At 47.3% G+C, this 20,304-nt stretch overlaps 2 protein-coding genes and 1 pseudogene across 2 annotated transcripts; 1 reads left to right on the forward strand and 2 right to left on the reverse strand.

Annotated features, from left to right (window-relative positions):
- Positions 1-1,160: 1,160 nt before the first annotated feature.
- Positions 1,161-1,703, reverse strand: PFN3 (profilin 3). The gene has a single exon (XM_065875237.1). It carries the CDS (start codon positions 1,625-1,627, stop codon positions 1,214-1,216), a length of 414 nt encoding a protein of 137 aa, XP_065731309.1. The 5' UTR covers positions 1,628-1,703; the 3' UTR covers positions 1,161-1,213.
- A 761-nt stretch (positions 1,704-2,464) lies between these two features.
- LOC136121455 (mediator of RNA polymerase II transcription subunit 28 pseudogene) lies at positions 2,465-2,986 on the forward strand (annotated as a pseudogene).
- A 2,647-nt stretch (positions 2,987-5,633) lies between these two features.
- Positions 5,634-18,549, reverse strand: F12 (coagulation factor XII). Its single transcript, XM_065873752.1, is given in 17 exon segments — positions 5,634-5,801; positions 5,894-5,944; positions 5,946-6,043; positions 6,607-6,756; positions 6,852-6,867; positions 6,870-6,990; positions 7,253-7,484; positions 7,582-7,811; positions 7,897-8,038; positions 8,185-8,289; positions 8,456-8,587; positions 8,727-8,837; positions 9,121-9,154; positions 9,157-9,193; positions 9,892-10,009; positions 18,080-18,137; positions 18,493-18,549. Coding segments are annotated over 17 exon segments (1,860 nt in total).
- Positions 18,550-20,304: the final 1,755 nt, after the last annotated feature.

Here is a 20,304-nt window from a genome sequence, read left to right on the forward strand (position 1 = left end):
GTACTATCTCCCCTCCCAAAGAGAGCCTGTTGTGCCCTGCAGGAGCCAGCCTACAAGCCCTCCCCAGCAATCCTCCTGGCCCTGCCTAATGAGTCCAATCCACAGTTCAAACTTCCTGGAGCCCCGGCTAGGGCCACCTTAAGGCAAGTGTAAGGAAGGCTCTTTGCTAACCCCACTAGGCTGACCTCCTCTGGTCTCTATCTGCCTCTTGCTCATCCACCTCATTGCCTCCCTCCCTCCTTCTCTCTGGGATAAAAATCAGTTCTCCAGAAAACAAGTGATAGGTGGGGGCCTGTCAGGGCCACTCGGGGAAGGAGAGGCAGGGTGGAGATGGGCAAGAGAGGTCATGCCTTGGACCCCAGTGCACAGGGCGTAGAAACTAGCCACTCTCCCTCTCACCTTTATCCTCTACTTTTGGGCAATAAACCAGCCTTCATTTAAACCCACCCAAGCTTTTCAATTCCTCCTCCTCCATAGGGTCCCCTGAGCTGAGGCCTGCAGAGGGAGGGTCAAGGGGTGGGGGGGGTGCCAAAGTTCCTCCCTCTAGTCCAGGGACATATCCAGGGCCTTTGGACCCCCAACGAGGCAGGAACGCTGTAGGGCCCCAGACCTAGTTGTGATGGTCTGCAACATGTGTCTCCCCACCCCCACCTCTGTCCCCTATGAAGTATGTGCAGGGAGATGCAAGGGCCTGCAAGCCCTAGAGCTGCTCTCCAGGCTACCAGCCCCACCATCCCCCACTCACAACCCTTACTAGTGCTTCCTCTTGCCATGTGGAGGGGGTGAGAAGTACCCTGGCCTCCAACTTAGTGAGTGTTGTGGGAGGGTGGGGACGGGACTTCCTTTGCAGTATGTCCCACACAGATCTGTGGAAAGTTTTGTGGGAAAGGATGCTCAGGCCTGAGTTAGAGGGTTTGAGAACTCCCTCCTCGGGTTGGCCGTCCTTAGGACCCTGAGAAGGCACCAAGGCCCTTGGACTCTGGCCTAGGGAGTTAGGCCACAGGCAGGGCACCCATGGGAGGGCCTGATGTAGGGCTCAGGAGGCTGGGAAGCCTCTGGACTCATAATACCAACCTCACCAGATACCCATTCTGCAAGGATCTTCTAGTAAAGTACTTTCCGCATCTGCAACCCTCCCTGTCCCCCTCACGACCGGAGGGTGAGTCTGCCATGCCCAGGTCAGGCTTTATTTTGGCGCTGTCTGGCTGTCCTGCTAGGTGCCCTGCGAGCGCAGCCCATGGATCAGCTCGTGCATCGTCTTGTTGAGAATGCCTCCATGCACGCCCCGCCGGCCCATGAGCACGAGGAGTGCACGCGGCGTGTGGCCCACGCAGATGGCGCGCCCGTCCTTCCCCTTAGTGCGCGCGTCCAGCACTCCATCGCCCTCGGCCAGCAGGTGGTCTCGGATGACGCAGCAGCGGCGGCCCGCCACACTCAGGCCCGCCTGCAGGAAGGTGCGCCGGTCTGGCCCCGTGAGTACACCCACCTCCTGCGGTGAGATGGCCGCCAGCAGGCCACCGGGCCGCGATGCCCACACGCAGCGATTGTCCGAGTGGCCCACGATGGCCACGTCGTCGATGCGCTGGTCCCGCAGCACCGCACTGATGTAGCCTTTCCAGTCGCCCATTCCGGCTCAGAGTGCGTCCCTCGCCTCTCACTTTCGAGGGTTGTCCTGCTGCGCCGCGCACCTGGAACGCCCGGGTCACTATGACGTATTCGGGGGGGCGGGGTTGTGACGTAGAGATGGCTGCAAGGTCACAGAACGGATACCTACGCTGGAGAATGGGGTGAGGGTGGGGCGGCGTTCATATCTTACACCTGATGAAGTTCTAACGTTAGTAGATAATGGCAATTATTTCTAGATGGTAAGATACAGGTGATTTTCATTTCTTCGTACTTTTATCCTATATTTTTCAAATTTTCTACAATAAAAGTGTGATAAGCAGAAAAAAATAAAGTTAGCCTGAAGGAGGGAATCGCACGAGTCAAAATAACTGTCAAAACAAACAAGCGAACACTTAAATGGCCCATCAAGCACAGCACACGAGTTTAAGAATAAAAAGAAAGGTGCCATGTCTAAACTGACTGACCTCTCAGCCTGATAACCATTCAACTCCCAGAATGTGGTTCTCAAACATTAGGAGTATCAGAATCTCCTGGAAAGCTGATAAACAGATTGCTGGGCCCCAAGTCAGAGTTTCTCATTCTGCAGTATGGGATGCAGCCAGAGAATACGCATTTCTAACAAGTTCCCTGGCGATGCTGCTGCTGGTCCAGGAACCACACTTTGAGACTCGCTGCCCTAGTGACAGTTGGGGCAGGGGTGAGGGTCTTCCACGCCATCAGCCTTAAGGGTCCACACCACTGATTTAATGTTGAGTACTTCTAACCATGGTTCTCAACCTCCGCTGCAGATAGAATCACCTGGGGAGGTTTTAAAACAAATGGCTAGGCCATTTTAGAAATGGCGGCTCCACTGGGAGGCATGTTCCCCGGGCAGCCACCCCCGCCGGGGTTCTTGGGCTAGGCTTCGCTTCTTCAGGCCATACCAGGCATTCTGAGAACTTCTAACAGTACCTTGGTGGACGAGTAGGAGTCATAGTTCGAGGCCTGCTTTGCTTCTCTGGTGAGTCAGGATTATGTCAATGGTACAGATCAGGAAGAAATTCGAACTGGTGTTGATCAGTGTATCCAGAAATTTCTAGATATTGTGAGACAGACAGAATGTTTTTTCCTCCAAAAAAGATTGCAGTTATCTGTCCAGAAGCCATAGCAAGTTATCAAAGAGGATGTCTCGGAACTGAGGAACGAATTACAGCGGAAGGGTGCTCTGGTCCAGAAGCACTTAACAAAACTGAGACATTGGCAGCAGGTGCTGGAGGACATCAACAGGCAGCACCAAAAGCCAGCCAACATCCCTCAGGGTTCCCTGGCCTACCTCAAGCAGGCATCTGCAAATACCCCTTCACCGATGAAGCAAACCTGAGGAAAAGCCACCTGAACATGAGCTGGTGGCTGAGTTAGCCAACACAGTTTTGTCAAACATCACTTCTTGTAGACATGCCATTTTGGGAGAACTCTTTGCCAGAGAATATGATTTTAGTTTTGTGCTCTCATCTAAAAATTTCCCCCTATTTTTATAAGTGTTATTTCTGGAGTACTTTATAAAATGCTTATTGCTTTGGTAAACCAAGTGTATTGTCTTTAGCAAAGTTTAAGGCTGTTAGTGTGATGCCATTTACAGATTCCTTTTTATGTTTTTGGTTTTTGCTGCTTGTTATTATTTTTATTTTTGAATGAGTGTTAATCTCTCTGTTTCCAGTTTTACATTACTTTGTATGATCTGAGGGGAAAAGCTTGTATGATCTGATCTGCATATCAAAGGATGAGGATTTCGGTTGTAGGCCTTTTATGATAATTTACCCATCAGTGGCAGTATATAAAAATATGTAAATTTGCTGTTTTTCAAGACTTTGAACTACCTCAAGAAGAGTAGTCTAATGCAACAATGTAACCCTTCCAGAACCTCAGAATGAGGCTATTTTGTAAATAGGTTGGAAGAGGATTATAATATTGTAGGTTAGCGTAGTAACTGTTATTGTACTGCAGTAACCTAGTGCTATAGGAATCCAGTAGTATCCTTAAGTTAATGTTGACTTTTATTTGGGGTAAGTTTATATTTTGTGTAGTGTTTATTTACTTTTGGGGGTGGTCGGAGCAGTGATATGCTAGTGATATTCATTTCCACAATAATCAGTTTAAGTAACAGAGCGGACCCTGCTCTCAATAGGGGCATAGGTGAAGTATGAGGGTTAAAGTTTGCTGTGATCATCTCTGAGTTTTGAGTTTTGTTTGTTTGTTCTGCTATTTGGAGCAGATTTTTCCATTAATGAATTTCTTGCTAATGGGTGGTGTTGATTCCAAGGGACTGGGGCCTCGAGGTGGGAGGTTGGCTGCAGGGTGCATGGGAGACTCGGTGTTTGGGAAGATATTTTACCCTCTGCCAGCCGCACAGGCCACCTCAGATTCTCTGTTGAACCGCTGTTGAGAAATACAAACCAGCATTGTGCCTGGTCTGCTGTTGAGAAATACAAACCGGCATTGTGCCTGGTCTCCTTGGATGAGGCTTTCCTCTCTCTGTTGTTCACATTCCCTCATTAGATTACACCCCTTCTCTCTCACCAAGTGCTGCACTGTCTCTTGAACAGGCAGTAATTCTGTGACTCGGTGTCTTGGCTCGCTTTTTCTCCAGCCTTGAAGGCCCTGCCCCACCCACCTTGACATCCACTCAAGTTCCCCTCTGGCCTGGACGCCACCTGGTCTCTGCAGCCTCCAAAGGCCCTCTCCGTCGTATCCACAGGACACAGGACTTCTTGTCTCTTCTGCCAGCCTTGCTTGGTTCTCCCTCTGGAGTTAGTAATCTGTCTCCTTGTTCCTCATGAGAAGTAGGCATTATTCCCCTCTGAATATGCAGGGACCATTTATTATCTTTTATATATAATAACTTAGTACTTATTTTTGTTTGTGTATGTGTGTGTATGGTACACAGCCGGAGGCAACGAATTCCCTCATTTGGAGTATATAGTTAAACAAAGCTTTTTTTTTTTTTTTTTTTTTTTGCGGTACGCGGGCCTCTAGCTGTTGTGGCCTCTCCCGGTGTGGAGCACAGGCTCCAGACGTGCAGGCTCAGCAGCCATGGCTCACGGGCCCAGCTGCTCCGCGGCATGTGGGATCTTCCCAGACCGGGGCATGAACCCGTGTCCCCTGCATCGGCAGGCGGACTCTCAACCACTGCGCCACCAGGGAAGCCCTAAACAAAGCTTTTAAAAGTTGTTTTTAACCACATTATCTGATTTCAAGGTTGTTAACCTGGTCATCTCATGCCAATTAGAAGCTCTGATTGGCAGCTTTAGATTTCTTGATTAAAAACCTAACTAAATTGATTACATTTTAGGCATTCTTTCAATAATGAAAGAGGTTCTTAGTGAAAAGTTCCGGAACTATTCTATTTGGTGCTTAGTAAAAATATTTTGAATTAATGTGTGTACCAGTTATTGTCATTTCTTTATTAACTTCAAAAGTTTTCTGCCAAATAAACATTTCACTTTTTTCTGTTTGTAAAAAAACAAAACAAAACAAATGGCTACCCACCCACCCCCCTTCCCTAGAAATATTGATATAATTGGCCTGAGGTGGATGTTGGGCATAGGTTCAAAAAGCTCCCCATGGTGATTCTGATGTACAGTCGAGGTTGAGAACTCCTGCTATAAACTTAAAATATGAGTTTCATACATGTGGAGTCACCTTGCACAGGGTTGGTACACAGTGTGGCTTAGTAAATGTCAGCTGGACATGAATCTCAACCTTGCATCAGATCTCAATAGATTCTGTTCTCTGAAGGGGTGTGGAGAAGTTGAGCACAGGTATACTATCTTGGCATTTCCCGACGGGACACCTGAAGAGCTGTGCCTTTCAAGCATCTTCAAAAGCACTTTACTGATTTCTATGCCATGCCTGGCGCCGGGCTGGCAGCGCTGGGGGGAATGGAACACATTCCTTGCTATCTATGATCACGCCTCAGCCACACTTCCATTCCAGAATTGCCCAGGAGGGAAAGACGAGTCCCGGGGCGGTCAGGAAGCGGTGTGCTCCCGGATCCAGGCTAGGTAGTTGGCCACGTCGGTGTATACACCTGGCATGTGGTGGTCGCCGCAACCTGAACCCCAGCTGACGATGCCTCGCAGGATGAGCTGGCGCTCTGCGGTCTCATCCTCACACACCAGAGGGCCCCTGGAGTTACCCTGGGTCGGGGGACACGCGGCTCAGCGCCCTTGGCTTGGGGTCTGCACTTGACCGGGTTGGAGGAGGGCACCAAGTGGGTCCAAGGGCTCACCTGGCACGCGTCAGTGCCACCCTCGAGGAAGCCAGCGCAGAGCATGCCGGGGGATGAAGGCGGCTCCGTGCACGTCGGGGGCGGAGCAGCGCTCCGGGCGGATGAGTGGCACCTGAGTCTACTGCAGGAAGCTGAAATATTACCCTGACCCTGCGAACCGAGAGCGCCTTCCTCACACCCCTCCCAACTCCTCTCCGCCCAGGGCATGGACCTGGCTGCGCCAGGCTCTTCCAAACCCGCTAATCTCCTGCCTCCCTCGCAACAAGCCCGAGAGAGAGTGACTTGCCTTTAACACTATTTCATAGACGAGAAAACTGAGGCCAGAGAGGAGCGTTTATGTGAATGAACCAGGAGGAAGCAGGACTGCTTCGGAACCCCACCCCCACTTCCCATCCAGTGTCTCAAAACCTTGGTCCACATCCAGCCCACCTACTGCTCCAGGGCGGGCCAGCGTCCTAGTAGCCCTTGCAGCTCTGTGCCCAGAGGGAATCAAGAGAAAGTGCGATTCTCCCGATACGCCTCAGATTTGGGGACGCCCCCCAACAGTGAATACCAAGCTCTTGGAGAAGAAGACTGCAGAGACAAGGGCCCTGCACGTCCTCACAACCCACCAGGTCGGCCCCACCTGTCCCTGGCGGTACCAAACCTGCGGCCTTCTCTTGCCTACCCCGGTGGCCAGAGGTTTCCCTCCCGCCCCTAGCGGTTCTGCCTACCTTCTAACTGGTGACCCCAGCCGGCCACTTCGCAGGGCGCGGCTTCGGATTCGGCCGGGAGGGCGGCGCTACTCGGCAGGCACACTGGCTGAACGAAAGGCGACGGGTGCGCGCAGCAGCCTTCAGCGCTCTCCTGCAGGCGCACCAGAGCTAACCCAAGCGGGGAGGAGCATGAGACCGGGACGCTAGGACTTCGAGCCCCGCCCACCCTTTCCCCTGATCCCCGCTGGGGCGCCCCCACGCACCCAGGTCGTGCTGGTAGGTGATAACGCGAGAAGGCTTTCGTGCAGGGGGTAGGCGCGCACGGCCAGCGTCTGGCACTGCTCATAGCTCTGGTTATGGCGGTCCTGGCCGAGTACCACTGTCAGCTCCTCTGGCGCAGGTCTGGGGGCAGGGTCGGGAAAAGGAAGCGTGCTCAGAGCCGGCCACAGGCATCCTGCGGGACCCCCCTCTTTCCGAGCCCCTTCTTGGGTTTCAGCTTCCTCCTGGGGAGCTCTGAAAGGGAGAAGGGGGAAAGGTGGGCGGGGACGCGTAGAGGTAGGGGACGCGTAGAGGTAGGGCACGTGTTCAGGTGTCGCGCGGAAGCTGGGCACAGGAGAGAGGAGCTAGGGATCCAGGGCCGGGAGCTGAGCGCTCAGGCACTTGCCGGTTCTGCAGACAGTGAGCCGCGGTCAGCACCCAACAGGGGGCGATGAGGCTGCCGGTGCAGAAATTTTGGCCCTGCTACAGCGCGGCGATGTAGGGGTGCGCCCCGGGGAGCGCCACCAGTCCCCCGAGGACGCGGCTCAGCGAGGACAACCGTTTGTGGAGCCACCGTCCACAGCCCGCCGGGCCCGCGCTGGGCAGGGGAGTCCGCTGCTCGGGCGGCGAGCACCAGCCTGTGGGAGAAGCCCAGGCTGAGGGCCGGGAGACCCACGATCTTGGAATGTAGCTCGTCCCGTGCTTTCTCTGCTCGGATTCTTAACTTTTCCCAACAACCTGAGGTCAGGGGTCGAAGCGGGGTCTGGGTCGTGGACTGAGGTTTCTGCAAAGCCGAAAGCGAGGGCAAAGGGAAGTGCTGGTGCCCAGATGAGATCCGTATCGGAGGAGGGATTTGGGGCGCCGCCGGGGCTGGGGCCTGGCACCGTGCCAGGCGGCAATAATTCCAGCTTAGTCGGTCGCCCCTCCAAACAAAGTACCACGGGCGGGTGTCGTTGCCTTGGTTCCTGCAACCACGGGGTGGGGGTGATTGAGAAGCCCTAGAGGGCCCTGGGGCGGAAAGAGACGCCCAGCCCTGCCCCACCCGCGCACCGGCAGACGGCGTGGTCGCCCAGTCTCCCATTCAGGGCTTGCTCTGCGGTCACATTCCAGTAGGTGGCCTCGGAGGCCCACGGCTGACAGGGTGCACCCCAGAGCTTAGTCCGGGCCACGCCGTAGCAGTTCGCCTTGTGGTCTGGGGAGAGAGAAGGCTCCCTACAGCTAGGGTATGGAACGGTGTCCTGCCGCTCTCTCACCCACTTCTCCACTCTCCCTCCTCCCTCTCTGCAAGCCCTTCCCACGTGGGGGCGGGGCTTCTGCTTCCCAGACACCCTAACTCACCCACTTCGCACAAGCGTCCAGCGTAGCCCGTGGGGCAACTGCACAGGCGGTGGCCCTCCGCCTATAGGCAGCTGCCCCCATTGAGACATGGGTTGGTACGGCAGACTGGGAGAAGGAGCATGTTGAGCCACCCCTAGGCTCAAAGACCCCTGCCCCGCCCCCCCCACCCAGAGAGCTCCCTCTTACGCTGGCACACCACCTGACCTCCTGCCAGCCTTTCTTTCCCACCTTCTGCCCTCCTCCCTGGCCAGCTCCCCACCGATCTACTCACCCTGGCTGGCCAGTGGCTTGCACTGGGCATTCGGACCATTGCACTGGCACTTGGCTACACCTGCCAGCTCAAGCCTGTGCCATATTTCATTCTCCTGGAAGAACCAAAGAAGCTGGGGCTCAAAGCACTTCTCTGGGGACAAAGGGGTAGGGTAGTCTCAGGAGAGTGTGGGACCATGCCAAATCTCTGGGAATCCACAGGACCTCTTCAGTAGGCCCGTGGCTGCCCCTGTTCCCCAGCAGCCCCTCCCCTGGCCTCAGCATCTCCTTACCTCTCTGGCAGTGCTTCCCAGTGAAGTGATCTGGACAGATGCAGTGTGGGCCATTTGGCATGTTCACACAGGTCCCTCCTTTCTGGCAGGGTTTGTATTTGCTGCAGTGATCTGAGAGATGAACACAGGGGGAGAAAGAGTGGGGAGCCTGAATCAAACAGATGGGGCCAAGTCCCTACCCAAACCTGCTTGTCTTTTGACCTTGGCCCTCCAAATTTCCAAGCCTTAGTTTACCCACCTGAAAAATGGGGCTACCCCCTCTTAGAACTTCTCCCTCTGGGAGGGAAGGAGGTAGGTGGGCCCAGAGTCCCATATGTTTTAGATCTGATGATACCCAGGAGAGTAGCTAGGGTCGGGGAAAGGGCCCTGTGCCACGCCAAAGGTTGTGTGGCACCTTTCACTTTCTTTGGCTCCAGGCAGTATGCCCACATCGCTGATCCTTCTTGAAGTTGGGGGTGGTAGCACACCTGTAGACAGAGATAAGGCTTAAGACATGGAAGTGACCCAAGTGCCCATCAATGGATGATTGGTTTAAGAAGATGTGGTATATACACAATGGAATATTATTCAGCCATTAAAAAAGAATGAAATATTGCCATTTTCAGTAACATGGGTGGACCTAGGGGATACCATACTAAGTGAAGTAAGTCAGATGGAGAAAGACAAATATTATGTGATAGCATTTATATGTGGAATCTAAACAATAACACAAATGAATCTATATACAAAATAGAAACAGACTTACAGACATAGAAAACAAACTTATAATTACCAAAGGGCAAAGTGGGGGTGGGGGTGATAAATTAGGAATATGAGATTAACAGATACACACTACTATACATAAAATAGATAAGCAACAAGGATTTACTGTATAATACAGGGAACTATATTCAATATCTTATAATAACTTATAATGGAAAATAATCTGAAAAAAATATATATATATATATAACTGAATCATTTTGCTGTACACCTGAAACCAACACAATATTGTAAATCAACTATACTTCAATAAATAAAAAAAGAAAGAAAGAAAGAGATGAAGCTTCCTAGCTCTGCCCAAGAGGCTGGGCTGCCGTTCCCTATCACAGCCCCTTCTCTCCAAGCAGGGTTCCTTGGACAGAAGGATGGGCAGAGTCCACCTCCCCCAGACCCCTGCTCCAACCCTTCCAGGGTAGTCTTACCAGGGTCAGGGCCAGGCCAGCCTCTGTGGATAAATCTGTGATACAGCTGCCAGTGGTACTGGAAGGGGAAGTGGCAGGGCTCCCCGGTGACAGTGAGAACTGCAGGGGTAACACACTCCTTGATGACTTTCCCCGTGCCCCATTGCCCAGGTACCATCCCTCAGAGTCTGGTTGGAAAAAGGATAGACCTTTGAAAAGATCATTGTGCCTTCAAGACCACATCCTGCTTAAGAGTTGGGTTTCTGGAGTCAGTTGGTGGACTCCTGACTCCACCAACTACTAACTGCGTGACTTTAGACAAGTCTGCAGCCTCCAGGCCTAGAAGAGTGCTTGCTACAAAGTAGGCACTTAATAAATACTTGTTGAATGTTGAAGTCACTTGACCACTCTGAGCCTTAGTTTTCTCATCTGTTAAAAATGGCAAAAATCATACATAGTACAGATGAAGGGTTTCAGTTTTGCAAGATGCAAAGAATTCTGGAGATGGATGGTGGTAATGATTGCACAACAATACAAGTGTACTTAATATCACTGAACTGTACACTTAAAAATGGTTGAGACAGGGATTCCCTGGTGGCGCAGTGGATAGGAGTCCACCTGCCAATGCCCGGGACACGGGTTCAAGCCCTGGTCCGGGAAGATCCCACATGCCGCAGAGAAGCTAAGCCTGTGCGCCACAACTACTGAGCCTGCGCTCTACAGCCCGTGAGCCACAACTACTGAAGCACGCATGCCTAGAGCCCGTGCTCCGCAACAAGAGAAGCCACCGCAATGAGAAGCCTGCGCACCGCAATGAAGAGTAGCCCCCACTCGCGGCAACTAGTGATAAACCCCGCGCACAGCAACAAAGACCCAACTCCGACAAAAATAAATAAATAAATGATTTTTTTTTTTTTTAAAAACCCAGCATGTCAGTATGGTCCTATTTTTGTAAAAATATATTTACATATGCATAAAAAATAAATCTAGAAAGAAATCTCCAAAATTTGTAACAGTGGTTTTTGGAAGATAGTGGATTTATGGGTGACTTTTCCTTCTTTTCTATTTCCGTAATTTATAAAGTTTTTACAATAAAAATATTGCTATTGTAATTTTTAAAAATAGTACAATTGAGCCTCATTCAGATTCTATATTTGCTTATCTGCACTTCTTGCTAAAATTTAGCTGTAACCCCAAACCAATACTCAAGGGGCTTTCACTGTCATTTGTGGACATGCACAGAGCGGTGAAAAATTTGAGTCACCTGAAGTGCACATTCCCAGCTGAGGTCAAACAAGGTGATGCTCTGCATCTTGTTTCAACTCCTACTGTAAACAAGTGTCTTTTTTTTTTAATTTTTATTTATTTTTTTATACGGCAGGTTCTCATAACTCATCCATTTTATACATATTAGTGTATATATGTCAGTCCCAATCTCCCAATGCATCACACCACACCACCCCTGCCACTTTCCCCCCTTGTTGTCCATACATTTGTTCTCTACAACTGTGTCTCAATTTCTGCCCTGCAAACTGGTTCATCTGTACCATTTTTCTAGGTTCCATATATGCGTTAACATATGATATTTGTTTTTCTCTTTCTGACTTACTTCACTCTGTATGACAGACTCTAGATCCATCCACGTCTCAACAAATGACCCAATTTCGTTCCTTTTTTATGGCTGAGTAATATTCCATTGTTTATATGTACCACATCATTATCCATTCGTCTGTCGATGGGCATTTACATTGCTTCCATGTCCTGGCTATTGTAAATAGTGCTGCAATGAACATTGGGGTGCATATATCTTTTTGAATTGTGGTTTCCTCTGGGTATATGCCCAGTAGTGGGATTGCTGGGTCATATGGTAATTCTATTTTTAGTTTGTTAAGGAAACTCCATACTGTTCTCCATAGTGGCTGTATCAATTTACATTCCCATCAACAGTGCAAGAGGGTTCCCTTTTCTCCACACCCTCTCCAGCATTTGTTGTTTGTAGATTTTCTGATGATGCCCATTCTAACTGGTGTGAGGTGATACCTCACTGTCGTTTTGATTTGCATTTCTCTAATAATTAGTGATGTTGAGCAGCTTTTCATGTGCTTCTTGGCCATCTGTATGTCTTCTTTGGAGAGATGTCTATTTAGGTCTTCTGCCCATTTTTGGATTGGGTTGTTTGTTTTTTTAATATTGAGCTCCATGAGCTGTCTATATATTTTGGAGATTAATCCTTTGTCCGTTGATTCATTTGCAAATATTTTCTCCCATTCTGAGGGTTGTCTTTTCGTCTTGTTTATGGTTTCCTTTGCTGTGCAAAAGCTTTTAAGTTTCATTACGTCCCATTTGTTTATTTTTGTTTTTATTTCCATTACTCTAGGAGGTGGATCAAAAAGGATCTTGCTGTGATTTATGTCAAAGAGTGTTCTTCCTATGTTTTCCTCTAAGAGTTTTATAGTGTCCAGTCTTACATTTAGGTCTCTAATCCATTTTGAGTTTATTTTTGTGATGGTGTTAGGTAATGTTTTAATTTCATTCTTTTACATGTAGCTGTCCAGTTTTCCCAGCACCACTTACTGAAGAGACTGTCTTTTCTCCATTGTATATCCTTGCCTCCATTGTCAAATATACGGTGACCATATGTGCGTGGGTTTATCTCTGGGCTTTCTATCCTGTTCCATTGATCTATATTTCTGTTTTTGTGCCAGTACCATATTGTCTTGATTACTGTAGCTTTGTAGTATTAGTCTGAAGTCAGGGAGGCTGATTCCTCCAGCTCCGTTTTTTTTCCCTCAAGACTGCTTTGGCTATTCGGGGTCTTTTTTGTCTCCAAACAAATTTTAAGATTTTTTGTTCTAGTTCTGTAAAAAATGCCATTGGTAATTTGATAGGGATTGCATCGAAACTGTAGATTGCTTTGGGTAGTATAGTCATTTTCACAATATTGATTCTTCCAATGCAAGAACATTGTATATCTCTCCATCTGTTTGTATCATCTTTAATTTCTTTCATCAGTTTCTTATAGTTTTCTGCATACAGGTCTTTTGTCTCCCTAGGTAGGTTTATTCCTAGGTATTTTATTCTTTTTGTTGCAATGGTAAATGGAAGTGTTTCCTTAATTTCTCTTTCAGATTTTTCATCATTAGTGTATAGGAATGCAAGAGATTTCTGTGCCTTAATTTTATATCCTGCAAATTTATCAAATTCATTGATTAGCTCTAGTCATTTTCTGGTGGCATCTTTAGGATTCTCTATGTATAGTATCATGTCATCTGCAAATAGTGACAGTTTTACTTCTTCTTTTCCAATTTGTATTCCTTTTATTTCTTTTTCTTCTCTGACTGACGTGGCTAGGACTTCCAAAACTATGTTGTAATAGTGGTGAGAGTAGACATCCTTGCCCTTGCTTGTTCCTGATCTTTCAGTTTTTCACCATTGAGAATGATGTTTGCTGTGGGTTTGTTATATATGGCCTTATTATGTTGAGGTAGGTTCCCTCTATGTGCACTTTCTGGAGAGTTTTTATCATAAATGGGTGTTGAATTTTGTCAAAAGCTTTTTCTGCATCTATTGAGATGATCATATGGTTTTTCTTCTTCAGTTTGTTAATATGGTGTATCACATTGATTGACTTGTGTATATTGAAGAATCCTTGCATCCCTGGGATAAATCCCACTTGATCATGGTGTATGATCCTTTTAATGTGTTGTTGGGTTCTGTTTGCTAGTATTTTGTTGAGGATTTTTGCATCTATATTCATGAGTGATATTGGTCTATAATTTTCTTTTTTTTGTAGTGTCTTTGTCTGGTTTTGGTATGAGGGTGATGGTGGCCTCATAGAATGAGTTTGTGAGTGTTCTTTTCTCTGCAATTGTTTGGAAGAGTTTGAGAAGGATGGGTGTTAGCTCTTCTCTAAATGTTTGATAGAATTCACCTGTGAAGCCATCTGGTCCTGGACTTTTGTTTGCTGGAAGATTTTTAATCACAGTTTCAATTTCATTATTTGTGATTAGTCTGTTCATATTTTCTATTTCTTCCTGGTTCAGTCTTGAAAGGCTATACCTTTCTAAGAATTTGTCCATTTCTTCCAGGTTGTCCATTTTATTGGCATAGAGTGGCATAGAGTTGCTTTCATTGGCGTAGTAGTCTCTTAGGATGCTTTGTATTTCTGCGGTGTCTGTTGTAACTTCTTTTCATTTCTAATTTTATTGATTTCAGTCCTCTGCTTCTTTTTCTTGATTACTCTGGCTAATGGTTTATCAATTTTGTGTATCTTCTCAAAAAACCAGCTTTTCGTTTTATTGATCTTTGCTATTGTTTTCTTTGTTTCTATTTCATTTATTTCTGCTCTGATCTTTATGATTTCTTTCCTTCTACTAACTTTGGGTTTTGTTTGTTCTTCTTTCTCTAGTTCCTTTAGGTGTAAGGTTAGATTGTTTATTTGAGATGTCTGTTGTTTCTTGAGGTAGGATTGTATTGCTATAAACTTCCCTCTTAGAACTGCTTTTGCTGCATCCCGTAGGTTTTGGATCATCGTGTTTTCATTGTCATTTGTCTCTAGGTATTTTTTGATTTCCTCTTAGATTTCCTCAGTGATCTCTTGGTTATTTAGTAACGTACTGTTTAGACTCCATGTGTTTGTGTTTTTTAACATTTTTTTCCCTGTAATTGATTTCTAATTTCATAACGTTGTGGTCAGAAAAGATGCTTGATATGATTTCAATTTTCTGAAATTTACTGAGGCTTGATTTGTGACCCAAGATGTGATCTATCCTGGAGAATGTTCTGTGCGCACTTGAGAAGAAAGTGTAATCTGCTGTTTTTGGATGGAATGTCCTATAAATATCAGTTAAATCTCTCTGGTCTGTTGTGTCATTTAAAGCTTGTGTTTCCTTATTAATTTGCCGTTTGGATGATCTGTCCACTGGTATAAGTGAGGTGTTAAAAGTCCCCCACTATTGTTGTGTTACTGTCGATTTCCTCTTTTATAGCTGTTAGCAGTTGCCTTATGTATTGAGGTGCTCCTATGTTGGGTGCATATATAGTTATAATTGTTATATCTTCTTCTTGGATTGATCCCTTGATCATTATGTAGTGTCCTTCCTTGTCTCTTGTAACATTCTTCATTTTAAAGTCTATTTTATCTGATATGAGTATTGCGACTCCAGCTTTCTTTTGATTTCCATTTGCATGGAATATCTTTTTCCATCCCCTCACTTTCAGTCTGTATGTGTCCCTAGGTCTGACGTGGGTCTCCTGTAGACAGCATATGTATGGGTCTTGTTTTTGTATCCGTTCAGCAATCCTGTGTCTTTTGGTTGGAGCATTTAATCCATTCGCGTTTAAGGTGATTATTGATATGTATGTTCCTATTACCACTTTCTTAATTGTTTGGGGTTTGTTTTTGTAGGTCCTTTTCTTCTCTTGTGTTTCCCACCTACAGAAGTTCCTTTAGCATTTATTGTAGAGCTGGTTTGGTGGTGCTGAATTCTCTTAGCTTTTGCTTGTCTGTAAAGCTTTTGATTTCTCCAACAAATCTGAATGAGATCCTTGCCAGGTAGAGTAATCATGGTTGTAGGTTCTTCCCTTTCATCACTTTAAATATGTCATGCCACTCCCTTCTGGCTTGTAGAGTTTCTGCTGAGAAATCAGCTGTTAACTTTATGGGAGTTCTCTTGTATGTTATTTGTCGTTTTTCCCTTGCTGCTTTCAATAATTTTTCTTTGCCTTTAATTTTTGCCAAGTTAATTACTATGTGTCTCAGTGTGTTTCTCCTTGGGTTTATCCTGTATGGGACTCTCTGCCCTCCCTGGACTTGGGTGGCTATTTCCTTTCCCATGTTAGGTAATTTTTTGACTATAATCTCTTCAAATATTTTCTTGGGTCCTTTCTCTCTCTCTTCTCCTTCTGGGACCCCTATAAAGTGAATGTTGTTGCGTTTAATGTTGTCCCAGAGGTCTCTTAGGCTGTCTTCATTTCTTGTCATTCTTTTTCTTTATTCTGTTCTGCAGCAGTGAATTCCACCATTCTGTGTTCCAGGTAACTTATTTGTTCTTTTGCCTCACTTATTCTGGTATTGATTCCTTCTAGTGTATTTTTCATTTCAGTTATTGTATTGTTCATCTCTGTTTGTTCTTTAATTCTTCTAGATCTTTATTAAACATTTCTTGCATCTTCTCAATCTTTGCCTCTATTCTTTTTCCGAGGTCCTTGATCATCTTCACTATCATTATCCTGAATTCTTTTTCTGGAAGGTTGCCTATCTCCACTTCACTTAGTTGTTTTTCTGGGGGTTTATCTTGTTCCTTCATCTGGTATATAGCCCTCTGCCTTTTCATCTTATCTATCTTTCTCTGAATGTGGTTTTTGTTCCACAGGCTGCAGGACTGTAGTTCTTCTTACTTCTCAACAAGTGTACTTTTCATGCTCTATTTAGTGCCATGCTTTTCAAATTTTGTGCTTTTTTTTTTTTTTTTTTTTTTTTTGCGGTACGCGGGCCTCTCACTGTTGTGGCTTCTCCCATTGTGGAGCACAGGCCGCAGACGCGCAGGCTCAGCAGCCATGGCTCACGGACCCAGCCGCTCCACGGCATGTGGGGTCTTCCTGGACCGGGGCATGAACCCGTGTCCCCTGCATCGGCAGGCGGGCTCCCAACCACTGCGCCACCAGGGAAGCCCTCAAATTTTGTGCTTTTGATACATGATTTTGCTGTTGAAAATGGCCCCCAAATAGAGTGCTGAAGTGCTGTCCAGTGTTCCGAAGTGCAAAAGGGCTGTGATGTACATTATGTAGAACACTTGTGGGTTAGATAAGCTTCGTCCAGGCATGAGCTATAGTGCTGCTGGCCATGAATTCAATATCAATGAATCAACAATATATATTAAGTAAGGTGTCTTTAAACAGAATCACACATAAAACAAGGTTATATGTTGATGAAAATGTTGTGACCAGAGCTAACAGAAACCTAACCCTATATTTCCTCTAGGAGCAATGGTTCAGTTTTTGCTAATTCAGTGTTCATGGTGACTTTATAGAACATGGCTACCACGAATAATGAGAATTGACTCTATTTCAGAGGAGTGTTGTGAAACTTAAATGAGATTGTGTCTATAAAACACACAGAGTCTGGCACATAGTACATTAGCTGCTATTTTGTTATTAGAGGCCCAATGACGCTTGTGCTGAGGGCCAAATCAGGGACAGGACATTAAAGGAAGAGAGAGAGGTCTGAGACGGACCTTTAAGATGCAAATGGGATGGACATGGAAGAGTAGGACCCTAAGTAGGTGATTAGGCAAGGGCAGAGCAGCTAGGTTGAGTCAGGCTAGAGGGAGGAGAGCAGTTTGGCTAGGTGTGGAGTGCTGAGGAGAGGAGGTGAGGTACTCAGGATTGCCTCAGTGTCATGCTAAGGGGCTGGGCCTGATCCCATCAGGGCAGGCTTGCCAGGGCAGGCTCAATCTAGTTTACAATTCTAGGTAAATATTTAGTGCCTGGAAAAATACAGGCAATGGGGAGCTATGGCAGGGGGAAGATGGCAGATATCTACCATCTAAAAGGGAGCTTGATAATAAAAGCCAATATATTTTAAGCATTTACCATGTACCAAACTGTGGGCTGAGCGCCTCACTGGGATTAATGACTCATTTCTCCTTCTCCACAACCCTAAGAGTTTTACCATTACCAGCCTCGTTTTACAGGTGGGGATTTAAGCTTGGAGAAGTCAAGTCATTGGTGCAGAGCCATCCAGCACATAAGTGATGAAGCTGGGATTCAGAGGCATTTGGGCTCCAGAGCCCTGCTCTTGATCCTTCCTTGTCCGTCAAGGGCCCTGGCCTCTGTGTGGCATGACTGATGCCTGCGAGATGTATTGAGGAGAGGAAAGGAAGGGGGAGGCTGGGGAAACCGAGGAAGACTGGCAGGTACTGGACCAGACATTCAGATACAGCTCCAGCCTTGCCCTCAAGGAGCACATAGTTCACTATCACTCTGGATCCCCGGCACCCATGCGCACAAGACCTGGCATATAGTAGGCTCTCAGGTTTGAATGCCAGCCAGACAACTCTGGGGATGAGAGTGAAGAGTGCCCAGGATACTTCCCCTCACCCCAAGGGCCAGAGACTAACAATCTGCACACTCTCTGCCATACTCATCCCTGTTCAAGGGTCTCTCAGGAGGTGGACCCAGGCTACTTACCCACTGTGTGCTCACTCTTTATGAACTTATGCTGCTTGGGGGCTTTCCAAGGTGGAGTCTATGGGAGAGAGAAGAAAGCCGGGAATTTCCCCAGAAAGTCGTTGCCTGCCCCGATCCCATGCTAGTCCACAGCTTCCTTTCACAGTCCAGAAACGCAGAGATTTCCTCAGAAGGCCTGGACCCCTCCTTCCTCCTCTCATTGTCTCCTCAAGGTCCCCCTTCCCCAGTAATGCTCATATCCACCAGCACTGTCTGTCTTTCTCTCCTCTACTTTGGCCTTATAGGCTTGCCTAGTCTTTCCAAACAGGCCTTCCAATCACCTAGACTAAAAGGTCATGGGCAGAGGCCAAGGCTGTGATAGGGACCCCCCAGGGCCATCCCAATACAACCCTCCTGGTTCCCACAGCCTTCACCAAAACCGCTGACTCCAGGCTCACCAGCAGGACCCCCAGGAGCAGCAGAGCCCTCATGGGGTCTTTCTGTTGGTCCAACCACTTGTCCAGGAGTCCAGATCAATAGAACTGGTCGGGCTTCCCAGGTGGCGCAGTGGTTGAGAATCTGCCTGCCAATGCAGAGGACACGGGTTCGAGCCCTGATCCAGGAAGATCCCCCATGCTGCGGAGCAACTAAGCCTGTGCGCCACAACTACTGAGCCTGAGCTCTAGAGCCTGCGAGCCACAACTACTGGAGCCCACATGCCACAACTACTGAAGTCTGCATGCCTAGAGCCCATGCTCCACAACAAGAGAAGCCATCACAATGAGAAGCCCACGCACCACAACGAAGAGTAGCCCCCGCTCGCCACAACTAGAGAAAGCCTGTGCGCAGCAACGAAGACCCAACACAGCCAAAAATAAATAAATAAATAATAATTTTTTAAAAAAATAGAACTGGTCAAAGGTCCCTGAGGCCTGGGAAGCAGAGATTGGTCGAGCTGCCCTCCTGGGCTGTTTATGGAAAGCCAAGCAGAGAGTTTCCTTGGTGGGCCCCCAAGGATGGGAAAGTTGGGAGCTGGTGGGTGGGAGTAGCATAATAAGGAGTGGGGCTCCTCCTCTCTTTCCCAGATAGTGGAACTGGAAGCAGGAAGAGGGGACCATCTTTGTTTTGGGTCCTATTGGGGATGAGGAGTTTAAGGAGATCCAAGAGAAGCTCCCTACTTTAGGAATCTTAGAGTCCATGGAGAAGTATATTCATTTTCTATTGCTGCCTAAAATTAACCACAAACTTTGCAGCTTAAAATAATACCCATTAATTAATTCATAAATCTGTGGGTCAGAAGTCCAGCACTGCGTGACTCAGTTTTCTGCTCAGGGTCTCACAAAACTGAGATCAAGGCTGTTTTCTGGAGGCTCTGGGGGAAATTCCCTTCCAAGGTCATTCAGGTCATTGGCAGAATTCAGTTCCTTGTGTTTGTAGGACTGAGGTCCCTTTTTCTTTGCAAGCCAGGGGTTGCTCTCAGCTGCTAGAAGCTACCTGCATTTCTTGCCATAGAGACCCTTCGATCTTCCAAGCCAACAACAGAGAATCTCCCCCACGTTGACTCTCTTACCCTTTGAATTTCTTTTGCCAGGAAGAACCCTGTCACTTTTAAGGGCACATCTGATTAGGTCAGGCCCACTAAGGAGCATCTCCCTGTCTTAAGGTCAACTGATTTGGGACCTTACTTACATTTGCAGCATTCTTCTACAGAAGCCTCTAGATTAGTGTTTGATTAAATGACTGGGAGAAGGTATGTTTACACCAGGGAACTTGGGGGTCATCTTAGAGTTCTACCTACAAAGAAAGTAAATTATCCCATGATAAAAATACTAAAAATACTAAACCAAGGGGTGCTAAAATATGCAACTGGAGCACAAAGGAGGGAGATAGGTTGGGCATGTATTATTTTTCCTGCCCAACAACCATCCACCTTGGTTCAGTAAGGACACCCTGATTTTTCCTTTGGGAACCACTCCTCCTTCATCCGCTCCATGAGTCTCTAGTGCTGCCCACTCTACCCTCAGTTCTAGTGCTGGGGGTGTGGCCTAGGTCTGGCCAATCAGAGCATGGTATCTCTAGACCACAGTGATTGGTTCAGGGATAAGCTATACGCAAGTTTGGCCAATCAGAGTCAGCCTTGGGACTTTCACCAGAACTTTTATGATAAAGGTACTTTCTTCCCACTGGGGTCCCTAAGAATGCAAGCCTGGAGATGTTGATGGCCATCTCTGTCACTGCCTGGGGAA

This window comes from Phocoena phocoena, chromosome 3 (assembly GCF_963924675.1).
Source record: "Phocoena phocoena chromosome 3, mPhoPho1.1, whole genome shotgun sequence".
Lineage (NCBI taxonomy): Eukaryota > Metazoa > Chordata > Mammalia > Artiodactyla > Phocoenidae > Phocoena > Phocoena phocoena.